The sequence below is a fragment of the Gopherus flavomarginatus genome, chromosome 7 (genome assembly GCF_025201925.1).
Source record: "Gopherus flavomarginatus isolate rGopFla2 chromosome 7, rGopFla2.mat.asm, whole genome shotgun sequence".
NCBI classification, from domain to species: domain Eukaryota; kingdom Metazoa; phylum Chordata; order Testudines; family Testudinidae; genus Gopherus; species Gopherus flavomarginatus.
Genome location: NC_066623.1, coordinates 108,075,373 through 108,102,720, shown reverse-complemented (window position 1 = coordinate 108,102,720; position 27,348 = coordinate 108,075,373). Strand labels below are relative to the sequence as shown.

Below are 27,348 nucleotides of genomic sequence, written 5' to 3'. Positions count from 1 at the left end.
TGTAATATGCCTTTTAAATGCTGATTTGTACTTTACACTCAGAATGTGGCTTCTTTAAAGGCAGCTGATAAACCAATGATCCCATGTAGTCTGCTGCAAATAACGTAGGAGCCAAGATTGACTGATGCAGACAATTAATACTGCTAGGAAAACAGCAATACGCCAGAGAAATATTATAATTTGAAAGCTGAAGTTACAATTACATTTGCATAAACTATGCACCCTTTAGTTTGCCTCAACTTTTCCCTCATGCCCAAGTCCCAACTAAGGGATTTAGGCCATAATTGTCCCAGAACGGAACATCTCTCCTCCAAGTGACTATTCTTCTATTGCCCTTGACATGACGGACAATCAAGCCCAGGTTTTAGAGTATGTAAACTTTGCACAATGTAAACTTCTCAATTTACAGACCATGTAACGGCTACCATGATTTGTGCTATTTGCCTGAATCCGCATAATTACACTAAAAGGTATTTATTTTTACTCACAAGCTTATATACGCTGGACAGCTACCAATTCAACTGCATATCCATTTCTGTAACATCTATCTACAGTAGACTGAGACTTTATTTCCCCCATCATTTAATCAGGAGTACACAGAATTTTCTCTCTTTATAATCACCCATCCATCGAAAGTGTCCAAATTACAACCCTGAACCTCAACACCCAGACTTCTCCCACTGAAAAATTTATTGGACTTTCCATGATTGTGCCTGTGACACTCTGGTCCCTGGGGAACATGGCATAACCCTCCAGCTCTTCTTCCTCCTCCCCTTATAGAGGTGCTCAGATGAAAGGTTATAAAGTAGCTGACTGGGAGACAGAGTGGGAAAAATGCCTCGGGGAGTGTAGGCTTCCACATCCAGTGTAATAAAACAGCTTGAACCCCAATTTGTTTCTTTTTCTGCTTATGTGGACTTATTTTGATTTCCCGTTATAAACATTATTCCTTAAAGATTTAACTGGCAGCAACTAAGTCAGCTTTTATTTTCCTGCTGAATAATTCTACCAGCTAACATGGTCCTAAGAAACCAAACATTTGAAAAAAGAGCTAGATACCGTATGCTATCAGTTTTCATCACATTCATTCTATCACTGTGCCAGCACCCTTTGTGCTCTTGATAAAATGATGACCAGCCCCTAAAGTTATAAGAGACCAAAGTGCTATGCTGATGCATTAATAAGGAACTACATGGAACCTTATATATGGTTTGTGTTTCATTAACTGAATTAAGTTTATAACCTTCCATTAGTATAGCAGATGAGAAAAGGGTAATATTTTTCTCTTTTCCTTATCAAAACTAAATTGTTATATCAATTGTAGTCTTGCAGGTATGAGCTACTGGTGTTTCCTTACTGTAAATTGAGAAAATATTAAAGATTTTTATCAAATATTAAAAGTCATCTTAAATTATTTTCATTTTGATATTCCCAAATTTATTAATATTGAGGATCACTTCAGGTTTAATTTTTTTTTAAGCTTCAACCACAAATGATGCGTCTTTAAAACATACCAAAAGGATTTCATGTATAGCTAATATTCCATTTTGCAAAATACGTAATAGAATCATACTATTGTGACGGCATATGACAAAAGATCAGATACTGACATTTTTAAATAAAAAGGTAATCTGCACTTTAGTAAAAATAAAATTTGAATTTTTCCTGTTATCACTACAATAAGTTTCTACATTGATTAGGAATTATTAACTTCATCATTGGATGTCACTTCTCTGGGCTTCCAGCTCTCCAGTATTATTTCCTGCTAAACTTTGTTTAAAAATATTTTTCACCTATAGAAATGAAAAATCTTTTTTTTACTATCTCAGTTAACAATAATATAGAAGAACTCGCTTTTTCTATGTGAAGAACCAGATTCAAATGCTGAAATCTCTGCTACATCTTTACTTCCTGAATACTTATATTTTGTTATATTTTATTTGTCTACATCTTTCTTATTATTATTATGCCAAGATTCACTAAATTACAGTCTTCAGAGGCAGATCATGGCTAAAAAAAGCTGTGTGGTTTACTTACAAAATGATCTTTATGCTGCTCATTTTTATAGAATTTTCTAACTGGATTTGATATACTTTAAAAAAAATGTCTTGAATGCGATATATTTGAGCGCTGAATTTTTGTTTTTTTAAAAGAATCCACCTGTGTAATAATTGCAAAAGTGCTATTTATTTAATAAAAGTACATGAAAAGAGATGCCATTACTTACCAGTAATTGTGGTTAGTCTCCTCTTTTCTTGTAATATGACAGATTGAGGGACAGAATTATGGTGCCACCTACTAGGAAGCAAGGAGTCAATGAGTTCTGAATCTATGTTCTAATTATATGCCTCAGCCACACCCCTTTCCTAGAGGTATTTCCAGAGCCATTGAGAACAGAGCTGTACATCAGAAAGTAAACAGTAAACAGGAGGCAAAAAAGGAAGGAAAAATGGCAGAAGAAATACACCTGAAGGACTTAATTGAAGTGGGCTAGCTATGAGGTCAAGTCCAGAACCTCCTGAACTTTGTGGTAGCAGAGAAGCTGTAGAACTAGGTAAGGTGTGAAGCAGTGCTGCAAGCTGAGGCTGGTGCTGACATCAGGCAGGCAGGCAGGCAACCTGCCATCGTTGCCAGCAGCAGGGGAGCCTCTTCCCTCTTTGGAGGGGAAACAGAGACTGGGCCTTCCGAGTATCACCTTGAAAAATGGGATCACAGCAATCAACGGAATGGTCGGCCCTGGCTGATAGGACCTCTGAGGAGGGTTGTGCTTGGCCACAGAGGTATGAGCTCTGCCTTCCACACTCTCTGAAACAGCCCTCTGGCTTCTTTCTTCTGATCTCACCTTTTTTGTTTCCTTTCTTTTCTTTTGTCTCCTCTTTCTTCTTTCATGTTCTTCCAAGACAGCAAGAGAGAAAGAGAGGAGAGTGTGAGCTGGAGAACTAAGGTGAAGCCTTCATGCTTCTCAGGTGAGGAGGCAAACAAAACTGGAAGGTGGGAGTCTGGGTGAGGCTTAAATAATCAGGGACAGGCCCTTCAAAAAAATCTATGTCTCTTCCCTGCCCTGGTAGTGGCATCAAAATGCTGTCTGTCTCCTATTCCACTGTTATAGGTTGGGGGGGAAGAAAGCTGTAGGACAAACATTTTCATGTAATGGAGTAAAGGGTCGATTCCCCCCATGTCTGTGAATTATTTGGCACAGGAAAGTGGGGGGAGCTTTCAGGGAACCAGTTATGCCTCCCTCATTCTGTAGGCTGGGTTGCACCTAGTGGAGGCTTCATGTTCTAACTTACCCCAGTGGCATACGGGCCATATGCCAGCAAATAATCAGCAATTCCTAACAGGCCATGTGCCAACACATACTCAGTAGAGATCATCTCCCACACACGACATCCCTCCCCCAGTGTGACTCCTAAATTGATGGCTGCAGGTGGCAGGTGCAGGAACCAGCCCTGACACCGTTTTGCTAGTTGAGAGCCCAACTCTTCCAAGTAAGGGAACTCCAGCTGGTCAGTTATGGCCAGAATCTAGCTCTGTTGTGCCACTTGAGCAAAGCAAAGGAGCTAGATCAGAATGAGTATCTGGTCCAAAGAAATAGTGCATACAAACACTAGGAGAACTCCTGTTAGTTTTCATTTTCTCTGTGGTTCTTTGTTGAATGATGGGGCATTGGATGGGGAAGGCCAGGGCTCTGTGGTGGCACTAAGCAATCTCAGTCTCAGGTGCTTGGCTAGTTGGTTTGCTCATGTGCTCTAGGTCTTACCGATTGCCATATGTGGTGTTTGGAAGGAATTTTCCCCTAGGTCAGATTGGCAATGACCTTGGCGGTGTTCATCTTCCTCTGGAGCATGAGGGTGCGGTCATGTGCCAAGGTTATCTGATAACATCTCCCATTAATCATTTCCCTGCCTCAGGCACTGGAGCACCTCCATCCCTCTTATTCTCTGCCTGTGGCATGTGATAGTATAGTCTCCGTGGGCTGTAATACTTTGGTCTAATTTTGGTTGTTGGGCTTAGTGTGCAGATGCTGGTGTCCTGTGATATACAAGCGGTCCCTTGTGGCCTTAAACTCTGATTCTATGCCCCATGCAAAAATCTCACAGTATTATATATTTGTATATATGCCAAGCCAGAATTTGGATAATTGCAGTTAAAATAGCAAAAACTTTCTCCCAACTTCTAAAGACTCCAAGAGGCATGAAAGGGCATTCTCTTTACACTGTCATGTTTCATTCTTAATTGCCAAATATAGTATGATACAATGCAAATGTTAATACATAGACACACATACTCCTTGGGTAAAAATCAGTCCCCGTATATATTTTGGCTTAGTATCTGTTCCAATTGCTCAACCCCAAGAGATAAAATTATAGGTACCAGACAGTTTGTACAGATATTGTACAGTTATAGCTTCATGTTTTCTGCATCTGACCATTTCCATGGCACATAATGACCATCTCATTATCCATCTCTATTCTGTTATATTATAGTTTATTATAAAAGAGACTGAATTATTGTCTTAGCATTGAACACTGTATTACAAAGACACTCCCATCTGATGGCCAGATCATTCTTCTTTTTTTTTGATAATACACAACATGGTTGATGCCCAGTCTCTTTCTTTACTCTTTCTCTACTCACTAAACAGTATTATTTTCACAGAAAATGAATGAAAAAAACTGGGATTAATGACTGAATCAAGCACTAAAAATAACTGAAAATTCCAGAAGTTTAGGTGGTTCCCACAATGTTATCTGTGACGTATTGCACAGCCTATGCTTTTACGATATATATTGATAATTATACCATAACATAGTTTAAAAAAATGTTAAAAAGAACTTTAAAGTAGCAATGCTAAGTCATTAAGAAGTAAGGAAAAGCCAGAGCCAAAGGTTGGTCATGCAATGGTCATGCAATGCTGTGCCTGATATGTTCACATTATAGCCTTCAATTATATGATCATACATTATATTTCTATAGGACACCAGCTTTGTTAAAGATAAAATTTAACCCTCGTCAGAGGGTCAGTACAAGCCCTTAAAATAGGGGTGTTTAATTTCTGAAAGACATTCTGAAGACCATTGAAGCATTTTTAGATATCACACTTCCTGAGTAGATTTTTTTGGTTCTTTTTTGTATCTTATGTTAACAGTCTGGTTTTCAAGTTGGTTTCTCAGTAGCACTTTGTTTTGTCTGTATAAGACTCTTACTATTAAGTTTTTATGGCTGGTTAATGCCATTCTGAACTAAGGTGATTTTCATTCAGCTTCTCTCCATTAGTTCAAAGTACAAAAATCACGATGAACAGCTGCTATGTCCTCTTGTTTAGCTGCAGTTTGACTCTGATATGAGTTCACTGTTGTCCATGTTTATCTAATTTATAGATCTTGTTTTTAGATAGAAGTCCCAATTTTACATGTTTAAATCCACACAAGTTAGGGGCCCAGCCCTACAAACATTTTTAATGCAAATAGTCCCATCATAGCCCATTACAAGAGTAAGGAGGACTAATTGTGTAAAGAAGAAACTGCAGCACATGCCATTTACCTAATTCTTCTCCCATAGAACTCAATGGTATTAGGGTGACCGGACAGCAAGTGTGAAAAATCGGGACAGGTGGTGGGGGGTAATAGGAGCTTCTATAAGGAAAAGACCCCAACATTGGGACTGTCCCTGTAAAATTGGGACATCTGGTCACCCCAAACTCCACCAGAGAGGTCCTTTGGGGCCATCTGCCTGTCCCAAGTCAGGATAAAGGAGGAGGGTTGGGTGTGGGACTAGCAACTCCACCTCGTAAAAAATCAACCTGCTACAGAAATGCCAACAATAGAGACAACAGAGACTTTTACCCTGGAAAAAGAACGGTCTTCAACTCGAAGATGCATGACGCTGGGTGGTAAAAGCCGTGAGGAAGCCACTAAGCCGATTACCTTTCTTGCAACCAGGAGGGTTACCATAGGCACATGGAACGTGAGGACCATGTACGAGTCAGGAAAGACGGCGCAGGTTGCAGCAGAGATGAGGAGCAACAACCTGACCCTATTAGGCATTAGCGAGACAAGATGGACGCAAGCGGGACAGAGATGACTCTTGACAGGAGAGCTGTTGCTGTATTCAGGACATGAAGAGAGCGACGCACCCCACACACAGGGAGTAGGTTTCATGTTGTCCAAGCAGGCACAGAGAGCATTGATTGGTTGGGAGGCACATGGTCCCAGGATCATCACAGCATCCTTCAGAACTAAAATGAAGAGGATTAAGATGAATGTTGTTCAGTGCTACGCTCCAACTAATGACAGCGAAGAGGAGGACAAAGATTATTTTTACAACAGACTCCAGAAAATATTAGAGATTCTCCCATACAAAGACATCATCATCCTTATGGGAGACTTTAATGCCAAAATTGGACCTGACAACACAGGATACGAACAAGCCATGGGGACCCACGCTCTGGGAGAGATGAGTGAGAATGGAGAGAGATTTGTGGATCTGTGTGCACTTAACAACCTGGTCATAGGAGGTAGCATCTTTCCTCACAAGCGGATCCACAAGAGTACCTGGGTATCACCAGCAGGCATGACAGAAAATCAGATCGATCGTGTCTGCATTAGCAAGAAGTTCAGAAGATCCTTGCAGGACGTTAGAGTTAGAAGAGGAGCAGACGCGGCGTGGTGGCCAGATTGAAGCTGAAGCCGAAAAAGAACTGGATAGACACGTCAGACAGAAGAGTGAAGTACAACGTCAGCCTTCTGAAGGACCCTAAGACCAAGGAAGATTTTGGACTGATGCTGAAGAATAAGTTTTCAGTATTACAGGATCGGTCTGAGGAAGAGGAAGACAGTGTACTAAACAGATGGCAGAAAGTGAGAGAGACACTTAGGTCAGTATGCCAGAAAGTGCTTGGAATTAAGAAACACCAGCAGAAAGAGTGGATCACAGCAGAGACCTTGATCAAGATAGAAGACAGAAAGAAGAAGAAGGCAGCAGTCAGTAACAGCAAGACTAGAGCAGCAAAGGCCAAAGCTCAAAAAGAGTATGCTGAAACCCATAGAGCAGTGAAGAGGAAGATCAGGAAGGACAAGAGAGAGTATGTGGATGAACTGGCAGCAGAAGCGGAGCAGGCAGCATACAGCGGTAATATGAAACAGCTGTATGATACTACCAAGCGACTGTCTGGAAAGTTCAGCAAGCCAGAACGTCCCGTTAAAGACAAGCAGGGAAAGTCTATAACAGGAATAGAACAACAGATGAACAGATGGGCGGAGCACTTTGAAGAACTCCTGAACAGACCAGCACCACCAAATCCACCAGATATCAACCCAGCCAACGAGGACCTCCCAATTAATTGTGATAAACCAACCAGAGATGAGATCAGAAAAGCCATCACCATGATGAACAATAGGAAGGCGGCTGGACCTGATGACATCCCAGCAGAGGCCCTGAAAGCAGACCTGGATGCTTCAGTGGAAATGCTGTACCCCTCTTTGAGAAGATATGGGAAGAAGAAGTGATTCTGGTAGACTGGAAAGAGGGATATCTCATCAAAATCCTCAAGAAAGGAGATCTTAGCAACTGTGCCAATTATAGAGGAATCACACTCCTGTCGGTGCCAGGGAAGGTCTTCAACCGAGTCCTCTTAGAGAGAATGAAGGATGCCGTCGATCCACAACTATGAGATGAACAGGCAGGTTTCCGGCAGAATAGATCATGCACAGACCAGATAGCAATGCTTCGCATCATAGTCGAGCAGTCTATGGAGTGGAACTCCTTGTTGTACATCAACTTTGCTGATTATGAGAAAGCGTTCGATAGTGTGGATCGAGAGACCCTCTGGAAGCTCCTTCGGCACTACGGCATCCCAGCAAAGGTGGTCAACCTGATCAAGAACTCATATGACGGTATACACTGTAGAGTGATCCATGGAGGGCAGCTTACTAACAGCTTCCAGGTGCAAATTGGAGTCAGGCAAGGATGCTTGTTGTCACTACTTCTCTTTCTCCTCATCATCGATTGGATTATGAAGACATCCACTTACGAGCGTAGGAACGGAATCCAGTGGACGCTGTGGACCCAGCTTGATGACCTGGACTTTGCTGACGACCTTGCGCTCCTTTCGCACAGTAAACAGCAGATGCAAGAGAAGACCAACGTAGTGGCAGCCACGTCATCACAGGTTGGCCTCAACATTCACAAGGACAAGACCAAGATCCTTAGGATTAACTCCATCAGCAATGACCCAGTCACACTGAATGGAAGCCCCTGGAAGAAGTGCAGTCCTTCACCTACCTAGGTAGCATCATTGACCAGCAGGGTGGCACAGATGCAGACATCAAAGTAAGGATTGGTAAGGCAAGAGCAGCCTTCTTACAGCTCAAGAACATCTGGAGCTCCAGAGAGCTGTCTTTGGCAATAAAAATTCAACTGTTCAACTCCAATGTGAAATCAGTCCTACTGTAGGGAGCTGAAACCTGGAGGACAACCAAAACAACCATCAGGAAGATCCAGACCTTCATTAATAGCTGTCTCAGAAGGATTCTCCAGATCCGCTGGCCAGACACCATCAGTAACATCCATCTCTTGGAGAGGACCTGTCAACTCCCAGCAGAGGAAGAAATCAGAAGGAGAAGGTGGGGTTGGATAGGACATACACTATGTAAACAGCCAACTAACATCACCAGATAGGCACTGCGGTGGAACCCCCAAAGCAAGCGGAAAAGAGGCCGTCCAAGAAACACCTGGTGACGCGACCTTCAGGCTGATAGCAAAAAAATGGGCTATACCTGGAACCAGCTAGAGCGAATGGCCCAGGATAGAGGACTCTGGAGATCTGTGGTTGGCGGCCCATACCCCGATTGGGGTGACGGGCATGAGTGAGTGAGTGAGTGAGTGGTCACCCCAGGTACAACTCCCACTGACTTCAGCCCAAAGCTGAGTGCTTTTGAAAATCCCCACCCTAGATTTTAATTAGATCATAGAAACACTATTTTCAGGTAATTATTCCTTGTTAAGCTTTTGAATTTCTTATCAGCTCAGTAGTGAATTAGCTATTTATAGATGTCCAAAAAATCACTGAATAGGAAAAGCAGCATTTATTTCTGATGTGCTTTGATGAATAAATTAGTACAGAGAATAACTTTTTATGAGTATAACCTAGGGGATCATAGAGTGCCCTCAGTCAATGCATGGAACTCATGCTGGCAGAATGTATGGCAAACAGAGTTATTATAGCATACAGCTTTTAGTGTTTTACATAGAAATACTATAACCAAACATTATATCCTTACATAAGCCCTATATTGTTTTCCCTAAACAGTTATTGCTTAGAATAAATCTTTAGGATGGGATGTTCAGAAGCACTCTGTGTTGGCCTAAATCTGCTCCCTCTGAAATCAATGATAAAACTGTCAGAACTTTGGATAAGGGTTGTGTCTATTTCTGTGTTTCCAGAGTATATAGCATGATCAGTCTTGATCCTCACTTGGGCTCTGTCATAATATAATACATTGATTTATGGAAGGTCAGATGCATAATTATATTATAATATTAGTAGTATATTATATACACATATAGCCAGTTTCTTTAATGATAATTTTAGTGGTCACCTAGAAGCTTTCAGTATAAATATTTCTTCCTTCTGATTCTCTTTAGACCACAGAATTTAATTCCCTTCTAATTTATTAATTTTCCTCAGCTAATTTTGTACATCTTCAATTTTCAGTAAAGTATCCATTCAGCAAGTGTTTAATTTTTAATTCCTTGCCTGAAAGTATCCACATTTGTCAAAGGTACAACAAACAAGTTAATTTTCTGAACGCAATACATACCTGGTTTAAGCAGGATTTGATTTATTAATTTTTCACTTATTTCTGCAAAAGGTGACATTACCAAACAGATTGCATCCCACTCTTAATAATCTAAGACACAGCCACTTTTTTTTAATAAGAACCACATAAACACTACTTTTCAGAAACAGAAGTGCTTGGTTCTCAAAGCCATTTTTATGATAGTTTATAATATCCTCTCAAACGCATGCCAAATTCTAAAAGATCAAAACCACCATCTCTTCATTCTAAACAGATATCTTGGTGCTAAAAATAAACTCCTATTGCTTACTGTATAATGCCGAATTAATAAAAAAGATATAAATGCAGCTCTGTTTAATCCATGAACTTTGTAAAAAACGTTGATAGTTGCCTGTGACCCTTATCCAGGGGATGTTTGTCCTATCAACCTTTTTTTCCTTGTTTCTAGACTAAAATGTTACAGATTGATTCTCAGTGTGCTTTATTGCCAGATCCCTCAGAAAACAGAGGCAAGCAAACATTGCATCAAAAAACCCCAACAAAACCAAAACCATAAAAAGCGCACAGACAGAAGCTTCCTGTTAGTAGTAAAAGTTCTAAAATATTCCAAAGGAGCAAGTCAGTTAATGATAAAGGCTGTTAATCTCCTTTACCTAAATTCAGATGGTGCTATCACTAAGCCTAGCCATTGTACATTTTATATACTGTACATTTTATAGATTAGTTTTGGTACTGTATTTCTCATCTGTTTCTCCACAGATGACTGTCTGTTTCACAAACGGCTTATCTCATTGCTAAGTATATGTAAGTACATGCTAAAAAAGCTGCTGCTAAAAATGACTAAGTATATACCGCAGCATGGTAGACAGGTAGACGTGGTAGTTGTAGCATTGTACTGTGTACACACACACACACACACACACACAGACACATATGTTAAGGAAATTTCACAAGAATAAACAAGCTTTAAAAATTCAGATTCTTTCATAACAGTTTTGCCCTCTTCTGATGAATGGAACATACAGGAGTACCATTCATAAAATATACACTGCTTTCTCTGCATGTGTCAAAATGCCTCATGAGGACAATAACATTTACAGGGATACATACAGATTACTCTTCTCTAAAATACGCATATACATGGCTTCTGCAGCATTTCTCTTTTCCAGTAACCCTCTGAGTGCAGGAAACTCAAATGTTATAGTAAGAAACATGGCAGTCTGCTTGACTAGGAAGCCAACTATCCATTTAAAACCCATCATGCTGAATGAGATAAAAGAAGAAAATTAGTGACACTATTGCCACAAAGACGTTTGAAAGCTGACATTAAAAATAGAAACATTTAAACCTAGACATAAATTTTCTCTTTGTGTGGTGATGGTTCCATAATATTTTGCCAGGTATCACTGCTTACAAACAAATATGTGCTCAGATACTGCATCACAAGTGAAGAACAGCCTTTAAGCTTGTAGTTCATGCACTCAAGAACCAGGCTGTTTATCATCCTTTATACCTTAATTATGAGGACTTTACCTAGCACTTTCTGGCAGGGGTGAAAGTAACTTAAAGGACCTACCGGTAAGCCAGAGTCCTGAGTGGGGCGTGGCCTCGACTGGAAGAGGTGTGGCCTCAACTGGAAGAGGTGGGTCCTTTCAAGATTTAAAGACCCTGGGGCTCTGACTGTGGCTGGGAGCCTCAGGTCCTTTAAATCACCCCAAAGCTACCAGCTGCAGAGGCAGCTGGGAGCCCTGGGGCTCTGGCCACCGCAGAGCTCCAGGCCCTTTAAATCACCGTGGGAGCCCTGCCACCTCTACCATGAGGTGGCAGGGCTTGGGCTAGGGCTGGGGTAGCGACAGTAGGGCTCTGGCTGCTCTGAGGAGCCCCAGGCCCTATAAATCACCGCCAGAGCCCAGCTGCCAGGGACCCAGGGCTCCAGCAGGGATTTAAAGGGCCCAGTGCTCCTGCCACTGCAGGGAGCCCAGGGCCCTTTAAATCACCTCCAGAGCCCTGCCGCCACTTGGGTAGTGGCAGCAGGGCTCGGGCAGGGATTTAAAGGGCCCCGTGCTCCTGCGTACTGGCTCTTCCTGGTACACCATACCGTACCGGCTTACTTTCACCTCTGTTCTCTGGTCATTTAAAATTCAGAACAAAATATAGTGGCTGTTTGAAGACTTAAACAGGTGTCAACCAGATATTTGCCAGTTACAGCTACTATTCTACTGGGAGGAGTTGCTATTCTATAAATACTAATTAGAATTTTGCATGTGATCCTGCTGAAATACCTAAGGTGATGAGTGGCCAGTTATTAGTTTTAAAAGATTAGTGCAATTTGAAATACTAATGTCCCCAACGAGACAATGATACACTGAATAATCAAGACTTATAGCTATTCCCAGCCAAAGGCAATATTTTCTCATTTCATCATTTAGAAAATCTGCTGTCTTCCGAACAAGTCACTTTTCTATTTTACTTTGAGAAAGTGGTAAAACTTTCTGGAGTCAATGTAATGATACAAGTATACTCAGTGAGTAAGTGTAATTTCATCGCTGCACCTAAAGTTTACTAATAGCTTCCAAAGGCAGAGATTATAGTGTGAAATCACAAGTAAAAAACAAACAAAAAAAAAAACCTAGTGAAAAAAAGTGATCTTACAGCAGGAGATGGATCTTTAAAAAAAAAAAAGCTCACACATAAAGAAAAACAACTTCCCACTAATCTTCACGTAGGGTCTATATAATTGCAATAGTAATTGCCAGAAAAAGCCATGACACTAATATCTTACTTCAACATTTATAAATTAACAAATCACTTTGAGCAACCTTATTTGACAAGTTACTTTGTATCCCATTGGCTTGAATTACAATCTTGAGTTTCATCATGTTCAATTTGCCATGAAATGTGACTGATGCAACCTGATGTGATATGACGCTGAGTTTCCTCACATAAGCAGTGATTCAATGCAATGAGATTTGACTGATGTAACTGACAGACATACAATTTAATATTAACATATTGTGTGGAAGAAAAACCACCAGAAACTAACATACTTGGATTTATTCTCCAAATGTTTTATGTTCTAAACATTCAGTCCTGGGTATGCATAATTTGAGGACTGGACTCTGAAGTTGTCAGCGAAAACGATGTTTTCATCTGTATCTACTCTACTTTTCCCATTTTTAAAAAAAAAGTCTTCTCCTCCAGGATAGCGGCTTTTTCTTATTCTTCAGCACACCGCTGCCTCTTTTAAATGGAGAGACAAGATGGGTGAGGTAATACCTTTTCTTGGACCAACTTCTGTTGGTGAAAGACAAGCTTTTGGGCTACACAGAGCTCCTTAGTAGGAATGTCTGACCTTACTTCAACAGAGAAGTATGTGTCAACACCAAAACATCTGTGTCACAGTGAGTGCTCTTTTTACATCAGTAATGCTTAACTGAACCTTGATGCTGACTCCATTTAAAGATCTTCAAGACTCATCAAAAATGTTGACTTATGTTTGACATTCTCCTTCTAGAGCTCTTGGCACTGACTGGATGCAACATTAAGCTTCTAGTTTAAAACCAGTGGGAAACACTTCCCCCTCCCTCCCAAATTAGCCCATAACTTCAGTTCTTAAAGGTGAGTTATATGCATGCATCTCTTGAACATGTCTTCTATTGTCTCAAAACCATAACCTGCCTGTATAAAAGAAGGAAACACAAGTAACTACGTTTGTGATTCCTTGTTCTTCTGTTAATGATTTGTGACCAAGTGAATTTGGGGAGAATTTCAGTACGGAGCATGCAACTGCACTGGAATCCGCCCAGGCAGTCGTAATGAAAATGAAATAATATATACCCAGTATAGTGTACTTTGTAGGTACAATAGTGAACTCAGTGTTAGCAAATAGCTAGAGGTTTGCTTCTACAAGTTTGATTTCTTTTACCTTGATTTTAAGAAATCTACACTGTATCACAGTTTTTTCTAACCTTTTCTGTCTAATACAGTCATCTGCATCATGTCTGTTAAAATGCTGACTTTGAAAACAGTTTAAATCATGTCTACTTCCACCAACGTTACAGTCTATGGTGATGAATCCTGCACCATGATCCTTTGCAGAGTCCCAATGACCCAACACCTCCTACTAGCCTCAGAATAATTATACCAGGCAACAAACAGCACAGAATAAATAGGACTGGAAATTATCCCATTCATATTAAAGAACCAGAGCTACCCAAAAGCTGTGTTAGCAACTGTAAGTACTAGTACAACCGGCTCCAACAAAATGAAAACATGGAAAATAATTTTTACAGGTTTCACAAGAATACCATGGAAACTGGTATAGAAATGTCTGTAAAAATGTCTCAAATAATTTGAAAGGAAGACACTCAGCTATAAGAAAGAACTTATTGTATATTGAAGACTGAAGGGTGCATTTCCTCCCTTGGTGTGCACACAACTCCCATTAACATTAAAATATAGTAAATCATACTGAGAGGAGAGGAGACCCCAATATCATTAAAGAGCCTGAATTGCTGTGCTTCTTATGATACAGCATGGCCAGAGGGCAGCAGAGAGGGTTAGAAGGGAGCCTTATTCCCTGTAAGGGGAAGAAAGTTTGCTATAGATTAACTAGAGCACCTGATGCCAATTAGAGCACCTGAAGCCAATTAAAGCACCTGCAGTCAGTCACATGATAAAACCCCCTGCTTCAATCAGACAGTGTGGGAGTAGTAGCAGAAAGGATTGGTGTTGGAGCAGAGAAGAGTTTGGAGGAGTTGGGGCAGAAAGAATTGGTGTTGAAGCAGAGGACAGTTTGGAGAAGTGCTGTGGTGAGCTAAGAAGTCCAAGACCCTAGGTAAAGGGGCACCTGGCTTGTGCAGAGGGAGGGCAGGAAGCCCCCCACAAGCTGAAGGGCAGGAGAAGGAAGTGGGCCAGGGGAAGGAACCGTCAGTTCAAGTGGTTCATCACTATCCTCAGGGCCCCTGGGCTGGGACCTGGAGTACAGGGCAGGCCCAGGTCCCTCCCTCTCCACTCCCCTCCTCTAGGACACTAGTGGAGCAATTAATATTCCAATTTAGGGGCAAGAAATGGCACCCTGAACCAGCCTCCAAAGAAGAGAAAGTGCGAGACCCATCATAATAGTGCTGGCAATTTGCCACATTCTTCAAAGTACAATAGCATGTTTTCAAACACAGACTATTAGAAAACAAATTATTTCTTTTTAATAGAATTATATTTTTAAAGTAAAAATATATTTCATTGCTAAAGTTGTTTTATGTATTGTAAATAGCTCCAAAAATTAGAGCTAGGATTTCTGAAACAGGATTACTGGGAAGCGACAGAGCTGCAGGAGAAAGCCACATAGCGCCTGCTGCCTGGCTCCAGGCAGTGCTATTCATCCCTCACTTTCATGAGAGCAAATACACCCCCAAAAATATAAAACACAAAAATAAATAAATCACTGGGAAAATGCAGGAGAGACAGGTTTTCAGAAATAATGAAGGATTCTATATGTTTTTAGAAATGTTTACATTGTTTTTTTAAAGAGATTTACATTTTAATTTGAAATCAAAATAAGGAATAATGTATGTAGTAAAGCAACAGTTGATTTCAGGCTGAAATTAACACACACAAAATAATTAGTTTAAAACAGTAGACTTGGTTAGGAAAGAGAAATTTTGAAAGATGATGAAAATCTCTTAAATTTGCTCTGGACCTGACCCAAAATAAGACCCTTTTGGGATACAATAATAAACAGAATTAAGATGATTGTAGATGCAGTAGCTATACACCAAATGATTGTTATTAAATATGTATTGCAGTAGCACCCATCCAGGATTGACCACATCCTGCTAGGTGCTGCTCAAATACAAGGTACAATAGGTTTCCCTTGTCCAGATGAGCTTACAGTCTAATTTAAGGCAAAATTGTCATCTCGGGTGATTAAAATGAAAACATTTCTATAAGAATGTGTCTTATGGCAACAAAAACGGAACATTATGGAGGCAGAAATCTTTTAACAGTTGACATATTTAAGAATGGTAAATGTATAAAAGTCAGATGACTTGCACATGCAGATCACTCAAACATTTATTTTGAATTAACCAGTTAGGAATAATGACTGTAAAATGTTCTCACTTTGCTGAATTATTACGGCTAAAGCCAACATAATGTCGATCCATGTTTCAGAGCATAGGCCACCTCACGCCAGGTCAAGAACTGTTTGTCAGAGCTTAGATTCTTTGTGTAGGCTTCCTCACTGTAGATTCTGGAGGGGCCTCTTAGTTAGACACTAAAGATGAAATCCTATCCCCACTGAAGTCAATGGGAGTTTTGCTACTGACTTCAGGGTAGCAGCATTTCACTCAGCCACGCTTCTTTGGCAGTAAGATGTCATCAACAGTATATAAAGGCATTGTGCCTGTCCAGGACATAGCAGGCAGAATACCCGATGGAGGAACATATGGAGTGTGATCACCACAACACACTTCAACAGGCTGTAACATGCATTGCCCTCCGCCCCTTCCCCCCTGTCCCAGTTCCATGCTTAGACTGCCAGACACCGCAGAAGGAGGTGGGGGCATTGACTTTCCACGCTGTAGGGCATCCAGCACTGCCTGTAGCACTACACGCTGCCACCATTTTGTTCTCACAGACTCAGTATGGCAAGTTTCTGAATGACCCCAGCACATGTGACTGGGGAGAGTAAGAGCTCTGCACAACTTAATATACTTCGGAAGGGGATGCCAGAATCTGGTTTTGAATGATTAAGTAAATTACTCTTCACTTATGGCCTAATTCTGCAATCCAAACTAGGCAAATCTCCTAGCTACTTCTTGGAAGTTTTGTGGACTCTAGGACAGGCTCACTAAGTCTGCATATTAGTAGTAGATATTTTTATTACGTCATCAAACAAAAGTTCTACATCATATATATGATAATATTTGTGTGCGTGCATTTTTATGTTGTCTATATTGCATTGTATGCCATGAAGTCATTTCACCTCCTGGTGTCTTAGTCAATCCATTTGAAATATGGCATTAGTTGAAAAGCATTACTTCACGGATACTCAGTGCTGCACCTAAACTAAGGTAAGTGCTAAACAAAAAGATTCTTCTGCTATTAGCAAAATTTTAGAATGATAATTTACCATTTTGGTCTGCTTGTGGATTTCACCATTGGAGTCATTCCATCACGATAGAGACTCTTTGTTTTACTGAAGTTGACAATGTTGAAAATTACCCTCTGAAAAACAAGAGAAGAAAAACCTCAGTTATAGTAGTTATAAACTAAAATCTGTTCTGTACAAACTCTCATTTTCTATCTGTACAAAAACATAAAGTAACTACATACATGCCTAAATGATGTTTCATAGAGGAAATTCAACACAGACAAGTGCAAAGTACTTCACTTAGAAAGAAAAGAAATCAAATGCACAGCTATAAAATGGGGAATAACTGGCTACATGGCAGTACTGCTGAAAAGGATCTGGGTGTCATAGTGGATCACAAGTTCAATATGAGATGTGATGCAGTTGTGAAAAAAGGCTATATCATTTCAGGACATATTAACTTTCTGGAGTCAAGATAAGGTACAGTATACTCAGTGGTGAGCTGGAGCCAGTTCACACTGGTTCACAAGAACTGGTTGTTAAATTTAGAAGCTGGTGCAGAACTGGTTGCTAAAAGGGTGGCCCAGCTTCCCCAGGGGGCAATTTAAAGGGTCTGGGGTTCCCAGAAGGGGCTAGAGCCCCAGGCCCTTTAAATTGCCACCAGAGCCCCACTGCTGGAGCCCTGGGGTAGGGCTGCGGGGCTCTGGGTGCTATTTAAAAAGTCCGGGGCTCCTGCTGCTTCTACCACCCCAGCCCTTTAAATAGCCCCTGGAGCCCCGGGCTGCTGCTGCTACCCCAGTGGGAGATGGGATGAGGAGAAACCTGCGGGTTCTGAGGGGGGCAGGACATGGGTTGGGGTTACAGGCATGTGGAGCTTGTACTGTACTCACCGTGTGGTTCCCTACCGGGTCTTCAGCGGCACTTCGGCGGCGGCTGGGGGTGGAGGGGGGTCTTCACTCACTATAGGTGAAGGACCTGCCACCAAAATGCTGCCGAAAACCTGGAGCGAATGAAGACACACACACACACGCACACACCGCCAAAGTGCTGCCGAGGACCTGGAAGGGAACAGGTTATTAGGATTTTGGGAGCTCATTACTGAGTACATTCAGGGAGCTAATTGTCCTGTTCTAGCTGAGGCCTCATTAGTTCTGAGTGGAGTACTGTGTCCAATTGTGGGTGCCAAACTAAGAATGATGTGGACAATCTGGAGAGATTCCAGAGGAGAGCAACAACAATGATAAAAGGTTTAGAAAACCTGACCTATGAGAAAAGGTTAAAAAACTAGATATGTTTAGTCTCGAGAAAAGACTATTGAGGAGGACCTGATAGTTTAAACTATGTTAATAGCAACTATAAAGAGGATAGTGATCAACTGTTCTCCATGTCCACTGAAGGTAGGATAACAAGAAATGGGCTTAATCTCAGGCAAGGGAGGTTTAGGGGAAACTTTCTAACTATAAGGGTAGTTAAGGAATAGGATTCCAAGGGAGGTTGTGGAATCTCCATCATTGGAGGTTTTTAAAAACAGGTTGGACAAACACCTGTCAGGGATGATCTAGGTTTACTTGATCCTGCCAAGTTTAGTCCAAGAGGAGTTATTAGCTCTGTTTTGGTGAAGGTACCACCACCAGACTTGGGTAAGACCGAAAATATATGTATGCCAGTTAAGGAGCCAGTAACCTAACCATATGAAAGGATGGGTTACTGGTCAAAGCCAAAAACAAAAATCAAAGCCATGTTTGCAGCAGGAAGTTCTGGAGCTGCTTGGTGGCAGGATTTAAGGGATGGAAGGGTGCAACTCATGGAAACATCTTGCCTGACTGCTATACATGAAAAAAAAACAAACCTTTTCTGGGTGAGTCATTCCCATGGTATGTTCATTGGAGCCTCACATACCATGGGAATGACTAAACTTTGGGCTAGCGTAACTCCCCTGTGCTAAGGAGAGGAACGCCTCTCTTTGAGATGCATGAATTACTGCAGCTGGTTGAGGTGGAGGTTGGTACAAAGATTACTCATCAAGCCACAAAGCTGAGTGTCTGAGTACGATATATTCTGCTCATTGAGCTGCTTTTTTATGGGTCATCGTATGAGCTCATTTTCATAATTTGCTGACTAAGCTATGTGCTTAATTTGTTAATTTTTATATTTTCCATTTCCAGTATTTGGGTTGACTCTTTATTGGATGTAATGTCCATCTTGTGAAAGTTCTATTTATTCCTTATCTCTTACACTTAGAGTGCACAGCACCATTCTTTCACAGGTGTGTTCAACCCTTTATAAGTACTTGGTTAATTCTGTACTGTAAGTACAAGCATTTCATTTTATTTGTTGGAGGCTTTTTTATTTGTTATATAGCTCTGCTTAATTTGTAAAAGCAAATTAAGTTGCAACAAATCGGGATATTAGGCTGGATGTTTACACAGAGTAAGTGAAACAAACAGGTTCGCCAAACCAATTGCTTTATACTTTGGAAACAATCATGCCACTGTTGGAAAAAGAAAAGTTGCTAATTTTGTTATGTACTAACTGACTCATAGCAGACAGCTGGTAGAGAATGTTCTTATTCCAACCAAGCTGATTTTGTATAATGAGTTGAGCAAATGTACACAACTGGATAAGTGATGTATATAAAAACAGTAATATGCAGTTCATTTAACCAAACAGTACAGAGTATAAAATTTCAACCACTAATGTTCACGGTACCATTAGCAGTTAACAATGTGTTCAGTCTTTTCAGTATGGCACAGAGTTAGACTGGCAGGACCTAAAATTCAGCCACTACAGAACTGAACTTTATCAAAGTATGACACTGAATTAATAAAGTACAAAAATCAGAAGCACTGAAACATGCAGCTAATCAGTCAAGTATTAAAGCAGTCTATGCAGCTGTCAGTGAAGTGTGTAAAAAAAAAAAAAAAAAAAAAAAAAAAAAAAAGCAACAACGTACACCCTTTAACTAAAAAAATATGCAGCTTGCTCAATAAGCTATGCAAACATCTTTTGAAATGAAGTACTGTAATAAAAGTTAGTGATACAGTAAGCAAACATTTGCCAAACAAGTAAAATAGGCTGCTGGTGTGATTTTGTCCTTACTGATGTTCTTTATTAATAAATCATAAAGAGAAACAAGACTAGGTATACACTGTTCACATAGAAAATAGCAATTCAAACCACCTTGTCATTACTCTGCATGATTTTTATTACTTTTGAGGGGTAGTAATGGGTGACATTGCATGATTAATGCAATTTCAATACTCAACTTGTTTAGGAGCATAAACAAAAATACTGATAGTCATAGAGGATGCTTAAAAAGAGACCTGCAACTGATAGAGGAGACACACACTGTGGTCTCTCTCTCTCTGTCTCAGATGTGTCTGTTCTTTGTTGTTCTCTCTCTTACTGTTAGAAAGGATGTGAGAATTTGGGGCGGGGGAGGGGGAGTGGAACTGCAGTGGGAGCTGTTTCAGGGGATTGCTAAGTCTGAAGCGGTGGCCTGCCTAGGGAATCTCAAATCTCCTCAAAGAAATGGAGAGGAAAAGGAACAGACTTACTTTCTTGCTTACTATGTTAGTGCCAAATAGTCAAGTGATGGTGGCTTGTTTGCTGAGCCTAAAGTGGACATAAAACACTAAGAAAACAAGATGAGTAACTGTCTGCCCTATCCTCAGGATTAAATATGCTACACAAGTGCACCAGCTCCTCTCCAAGTAAAGGCCTTTTAAAACATATTTCTACTTTGTTAGGGGAGGTGTGATTAGGGAAAAATACCAAGACAAAAGCTGGGAAAAACCTGAGCTAATTTTATTTTACATTTTACCTGAGTGCCAGCGCCTTGAAAAGGGTCATATGCCTTCTTAAGGCTTATTATATCAGTTACCCTGAAAGCCATTGTTTGTAGTATTTTGCATCAAGGGTCATGTTGGCAATTTACCTGTCCCCCATTCCATGGGGGACTAGGGAAGGATAGTACCTCTGTTGGAGAAACACATCACGCTCCTTTGGGAGTAGTTCATCCGCTTTGGTTCCCACCTACACCCAGCTCCCTCCTGTGGCTCCAAGTAACTGCTTGCATGCGACAGCAGCCACGCCCCGGGAAACCACTTCGATGAGCGGCCAAATCCGGTGAGGGTAGCCGATTGGGTCTTTTGCCCTCGGCGAGACAGGGAAACTGTCTTTCTCTAGCATGCGACGACTGTTCTTTGCTTGTGTTCTCAGCTATGCAACAAAGGACTTGGATCAGGGGATATACATCCGCTACCGACTTGATGGCTCCCTCCTTGATCTTTGAAGACTCAGTGCTAAGAATAAGACACTGGAGAGACTTCTCGTCAAGGGACTTCTTGCAGATGACTGCATCTTGATGGCTCATAGACAAGACGACTTTCAGGTCATCATTGATAGATTTTCTGAAGCATCTCAGCTCTTTGGCTTCACCATCAGTCTCAGGAAGACAGAGGTCTTGTTCCAACCAGCACCTCTTTAAAATGCCCCAGTGCCAGCTATCTTCATCTAAGGCACACAGTTGAAGAATGTGGATCAGTTCAAGTACGTGGGCAGTACCATCTCAAGTGACAGTTCCCTCGATAAGGAAATCTCCTTCAGAGTTAGTAAAGCCAGCCAGGCCCTTCGCCGACTTAGAACAAAAGTTCTTAACCAATACAACATCCATCTCTCTACCAAATTGAAGATCTACAGTACAATGTTTCTAACATCTCTCCTGTAGGGATCTGAGACATGAATTCTTTAGAGGTCACGTTAGACAGCTTGAGCAATTTCACATGTGCTCACTCTGCTCAATAATGAGCATTCACTGGCAGGATAAAGTCACCAATATTAAGGTCCTTGAAAAAGCAAACACAACCAGCATTGAGGAAATGTTATTGAGAGCACAACTTAGGTGGACTGGATATGTCATCTAAATGGAAGAGTACCATCTCCCAAAACAGATTTGCATGGGGAGCTGAGTCAGGGCCAAAGAAAGAGGGGTCATCCGTATAAGCACTTCAAAGATAATATGAAGAGCAGTCTCCCATGGGCTGGCATCAATCCTGAAAAACTTGAGCAAATGGATCAGGACAGGAGTCCCTGGTGCTCTCCGACAAGCTCAGCATGTGACAAGTTTGAGCGGGATCAATGAAATTATCTCCAGGCTGCACGTGAAAGGCGCCACAGAGCTGCATCATCAAACACCATAGATACACACTTCCTATGCCCTCAGTGCAGCCAACTCTGTGCATCAAGATTTGGACTGCAGAGTCATATGTGTAAACATGTATGAGAACTGCGACAATATCGTCATCATCATCTGTGATGGACTACCAATAATCCATTTCCAGGCTCTATCGCCTCCCCGTGGCTCCCAGTCTCAGTCTCCATGGCCAGCCAGCGCCACTCAGTTTCTCACTTCCACTACTCCAGTCCCAGTCTCACCAGACACCTTGTCCCAATCTACTTCTTCACCCCTCCCCCTATTTTACTTCTGTCCCTCTGCAGTCTAATCAGAGGGCTGTCTTCTCCATGTTGCCTGGGGTTCAACAGGGGGATCACTAGGAGCACTGGAGATGGGCTCCCTACTCTCATTTCCAGTGACTAGCCTCAGCCCAACTTCCAGAGCAGTCAGGAGCGGTCATTAACAGGAAAGTCTGGCTTTACCCCTGAAGTCAGCTGCTCTGTGGAGAGAGCTCCTGTGTAATCTGATCAGCATTAGGAGACATGGTGCTACTTTTCAAAGACTTATAACTTGGCTAGATTTTCCTGAGGCAAAAGGCAAATTGATGACACTTAAGGCCACCCCTCAACCAAATTTCAGGTGTCTGTTCCAAAGCATGTGAACTCTGGAGTTGTCCAAAGAAAGGGGAGACAGATTTTTTAGCACAGAGGTTAGAGAAAAACACACTATTTTGCCTCTCTCTAAAATGGCTGAATTGTTTTGGCTGAAATTTTCCAAATAAGTTCAGCCTAAGGCAGACAATTGATGTGAAAAATTTCAGCCCAAACAGTTAAGTGTTCACAAAGTTATAAGCAACAGAAAATAGGATCTTACAATGGGTAGTGTTGGGCAACCTTAATAATAAGTGGTGCAAGCAGCCCCACCTATAATGCCATTTTTTAAATAAAATATGCAATAGTGCAATTGCTAACAGTATGGTCCAACCTTCATTATGAACCAGTTAGGCATCCAGGAACTAAGGGTATGTCTACAGTGCAATGTAAGCCTGTGCTTGAGCCTGGGCTCAAGCCTAATACCCCTTGCATCTACACTGCAATTGTGCTGACCCAGGGTTCAGACCCAGAGTCCCAAGACCCAGCAGAGCAGGAGAGTCTATGCTCGAGTTAAGCCAAGACCCAGGGTCCAAGCCCTATTGTTTTGCAGTGTAGATGCCATTCCGCCTGACTCAGGTCCCAGTAGTCAGCCGGAAGTATCCCACTATTCCATGGGACAACTTCCTTAGTCCTCTCTGTCCTAACCATCCACTTATTGAAAATGGCAGCAACTCAGTTAACTCATTGTCTTCTGAGCACCAATCTGTAAACACACTGTCAGAGAGACCCTGGGTTCGCAATGGAGAGCAAACTGATCAAGGCTTTCGCAAAGCAAGTTGCTTCAAAATCTCCTGTAGCATACAGAGTGGGCAGTAAAGTTTTCTCAGTGCCACAGAGTCCTAGGGATAAAGTGGCCATATTTTGGAGGGGAAGAGGGCACACTAGGGACTCTGGGATATGGTTACTTTGACCTGGATCTGCACACTGCAGCATGGATGCCAATGCCCTAAGTTGGAGCATGGGTTAGAAAAGTTGTAACGTAGGGTTTACAATCTAGATGCTCAAAATCAGAGTTCCCTAACATGGTTGAGCTGACTTGAGTCCCACCAACCCTGGGCTTACATTGCAGTGTAGCCATACCCTAAATGATACAAAATCCAGCAGAAATACTTCAGCTCTTCAACTATCCAAGATACAGGATTTGGGCACTGTGCAATGGCACTAAGTAGGGATCTTTTAGATGAGATTTTAAAACCTGACATCTTGCATTCTGCATGGACATTAAATATCCCATAGTATTTTGGTAACAGTGGGGATTTGCCCAGTGCTTTAGACCAAATTTCTCTCTGCTGCTACCACTGTTGTGTAGCCCGCTGTCCACTAGCTGGTTGCCAGTGTTGTCAACTATCATGAATCTTACAATATTTGGTGCTTTTATTGAAGGTTCCAGCTCCTGAAGTTATGGGACTACACAAGACTCAGATTTTTTTAAAGAAAAAAACAAATTGCCAACCCTCACAGTGGTAGAGAAATACTGAAAAATGTGACCTAAGTGTACCTTAAAGGCTAAAAACAAAAAGAAAAAAGCAAATAAAAATTTTTTAAAAATGTTATGGTTCTTATACAATCTCATGACTTTTGATGCCTGACTCATAACTTTTGAATGCATGTAGTTGGCAATACGATATTGCTGCCTCCCCACCAAACAACGGTTCTGTATGTATTTCAAAGGTCTGGGGATCCTTCAGGATAAAAGGTGTTATATAAAAGTAGATGCTTATAAAAGATAGCGGAGGAACCCAACAGTGCAGAGCCAGTAACTAATAGCTGAAGTTGCCAGCGGTGACTGAAAACAAAAAGTACACTAAGCATTGTAAAAATTTCCTAACAAAGACTTCTCAAGGTTTTTTTATTGACCTTTTAAAATTTAATACCTTTAACATTTTTAAATAACCAACATATTTTTTCTTCCTGTATAGGAAACATGTCTCCTTTCAAGTTTAAAACTTTATGGCTTTTAGTCCTTTTCCTCCCACCCCAATTAGTTAACAAATATTTAAAATCTCTGTGCTGTCATAAGAAAATAAATTCTCACCTACTGAGGGATGATGTTAAGAATCATACAGAGCCCTAGCAGATTTGTTAATCAGCTGCACCTGTGGTCTGTTAACTGGAAATTGTCAAGTCTTTGCACAGGTACTAAAGTCTTACAAAGATAATGAAAAGAAAGGTTTACAGATTGTGAATTATAGGATTTTCTCCCTCTGGAGCTCTCATTAAAACACTTAAAGAGGAGAGAAGGTAAATTTTAGCACATCACATATACCAGCATTAAAATAAGACAGATTTTTAATGAAATAAATGCTGTTGGATATACAGTTTTTCAATACCAAATATAAAATGAGCAAATTTATTATTGCAGCAAAGTACTTGATACGATGTTCTTGGCGTGAGAAACTATGACTAGTAGATGAAGAAAGAGTTATCACTCAATATTTGTGTCTTTCAATAAATGGGGCATAATTACTTTAGAAATATAAAATGTTCTTCAGAATTAATTGCCAGTTGCATAATGTTCCCTGGCTACCTGGTCTTTCTGATAAGGTTTCTGCTAGTCTCAAAACTAATGCAGTTATGCACGCGCACACACACAGGGGTTTCAGGATCCATGCAGGGCACAGCCATCCATTCACAGACACAATGCTGTTCATAATGTGTGCAGAAGGGATTGCATTGATGAGATCAACCTTATCTCACACACATTTTATTGGACTGGAATCCTATGGAGAAGGACATCTCAGACCCACCCCTTCTTGACCAAAAAGTGCACAGACTGTGATATATAGCCACAGTGGGATTCTGAGTGATCAGAGGATGTATGCTATAGAACTGGTGCTCCCATATTCAAGCCCCTGCACTCCAGATACACTAAATCTGGCTCCCCTGCATGGTCTATCAGACCCAAAATATAGTGAAGAAATAAGTAGGGCTGGTCAAATTTTTTTCATCAAAAAACCTATTCTTTAACAGACCATTGGCTTTTGATGGAAAAAAACTTTCACAAAAAAACCAACACACCTTTCCACAGAAAATTTTGTCTTTTCATAAAAATTGAACACCCCAAAACCAAAAGTTTTGGTTTCAACTGAAAACCAAATAAATACATTTGGAAATGCTGCTTGGTGCCTATTGAGAGTTGCAGTTCTCTTCTGGACTGAGTTTCCCAAGGGGACTACATCTCCTATGACACATGGTGAGGGGCTCATGTTTTGCACTAAGGTGGCTCAAGAAGAGTCAAGGAGCATGGTGCATGATGGGATATGTAGTCCACTCCAAATATTCAAGTTTAAAAGGACTGACATGTAATACTGACATTCTCAAAAGAAAGGAATGAAGGATAATAGCCATCAGTTGCACTAAGTGTTAGAGAGTAGGAAAAAAGACAGTCAGATGCAGTCATTTTGCTCTGTGCTAAAAAAAAATTACAGAAGACAACAGTCTGTACCCAAAGGATCTCAGACTCATAATGAGATTTGAGGAAGGCACAGACAAAAAGGGTAAGATCCATATGACCTGAAGGCACAAGGAGTAGGACAGGAGATATTCCAAGCATAATAGTTGTCTTAGAAGAAGATGTGAAGCCAAGAGTGAGAGAAGGATAAATAAAATAGCACTGTTAAGAAAAAAGGCTTGGGAGAAGCATTGCCAGTGTTTGCAGTGTATTTTGGATTTTTGCAGTTGATGTATATAATAATTTAGGGTTATAATTTTCCGTCCTAGAATTTCATGCATATCATTGGAATCTGTAAGGGCACAGTAAGAGGTTATAGTGTGTAAGAAACTGAGAGGTGAGCAAATGAGGGAAAGTCCCAAAAATATAATAAGCAAATTGCCAGCCTCTTTATTTCAATGTTTCCTGATATGCTGAGAAAATGAAGTCATTTTAACATGCACAACCAACGCTTTTTGATCATAAAGGGCTTGGTGATCTTGACAGTGTTGCAGTAATCGTAGCTTTACAAAGATAAAAAGCTCTAACAATTTCTTCAGTAACTAGATACAGATAGATTTTCCATCAGTGTTATCCATGATTGCCTTTGATTTCTACCTATTTGTTTTTGCTTCAAACCTTTATAAGGAAAAGCAAACTCTAGTTTCACACCTTGGATCCCTCTGCAACACAGAGCTGAAGAGTAGTGATGGAGAGCAGGATCTTATTCCACACTCAGTTCCTTTGGTAGTGGTGGCCACATCCTGAAACAGAATAAACACTCCCAGTTGCTCTACAGCACTGGTACTCTTTTTCTTAGTATCAGTAAATATTTATAAAGAATTGGAAATTGGGCCCCATTGTACTAGGCACTGTGCAAAACACAGAAGAAGAAGGGAAAAAAAAGACAACCCTCTCCTTAGGAGCTTACAACCTTCCTTTCCAGGAGCAGATCAAATATTTCTACAAGTTCTTTTCATCATCTGAGGAACACAGGTAGCATGTGTACTTTTATTCTCTGCAGTGGACACATAATCTATGCTATTGTGACTTTTAAGATAAATTACACTGGTCTACAATTTTTGAGAAGTCGTCTGCTTCAGAGATAAAATGTGATATTTATTATGTATTTTGATGTATTGAATTCAAATATGACAATTAAAACAACTGGTTACTGTTTCTAAGATATTTAAGTT

General features: G+C 40.9%; 1 protein-coding gene across 2 annotated transcripts in view; it reads right to left on the bottom strand.

The window, feature by feature from the left end:
* Nucleotides 1-27,348, bottom strand: part of AGBL4 (AGBL carboxypeptidase 4) — a 1,420,515-nt gene that overhangs the window by 1,013,026 nt on the left and 380,141 nt on the right. For both annotated transcript variants that reach the window (XM_050961715.1, XM_050961716.1), the window contains one exon: nucleotides 16,933-17,027. In XM_050961715.1, the coding sequence (XP_050817672.1) occupies nucleotides 16,933-17,027 (95 nt within the window). The remainder of the gene's footprint in view (nucleotides 1-16,932; nucleotides 17,028-27,348) is intronic.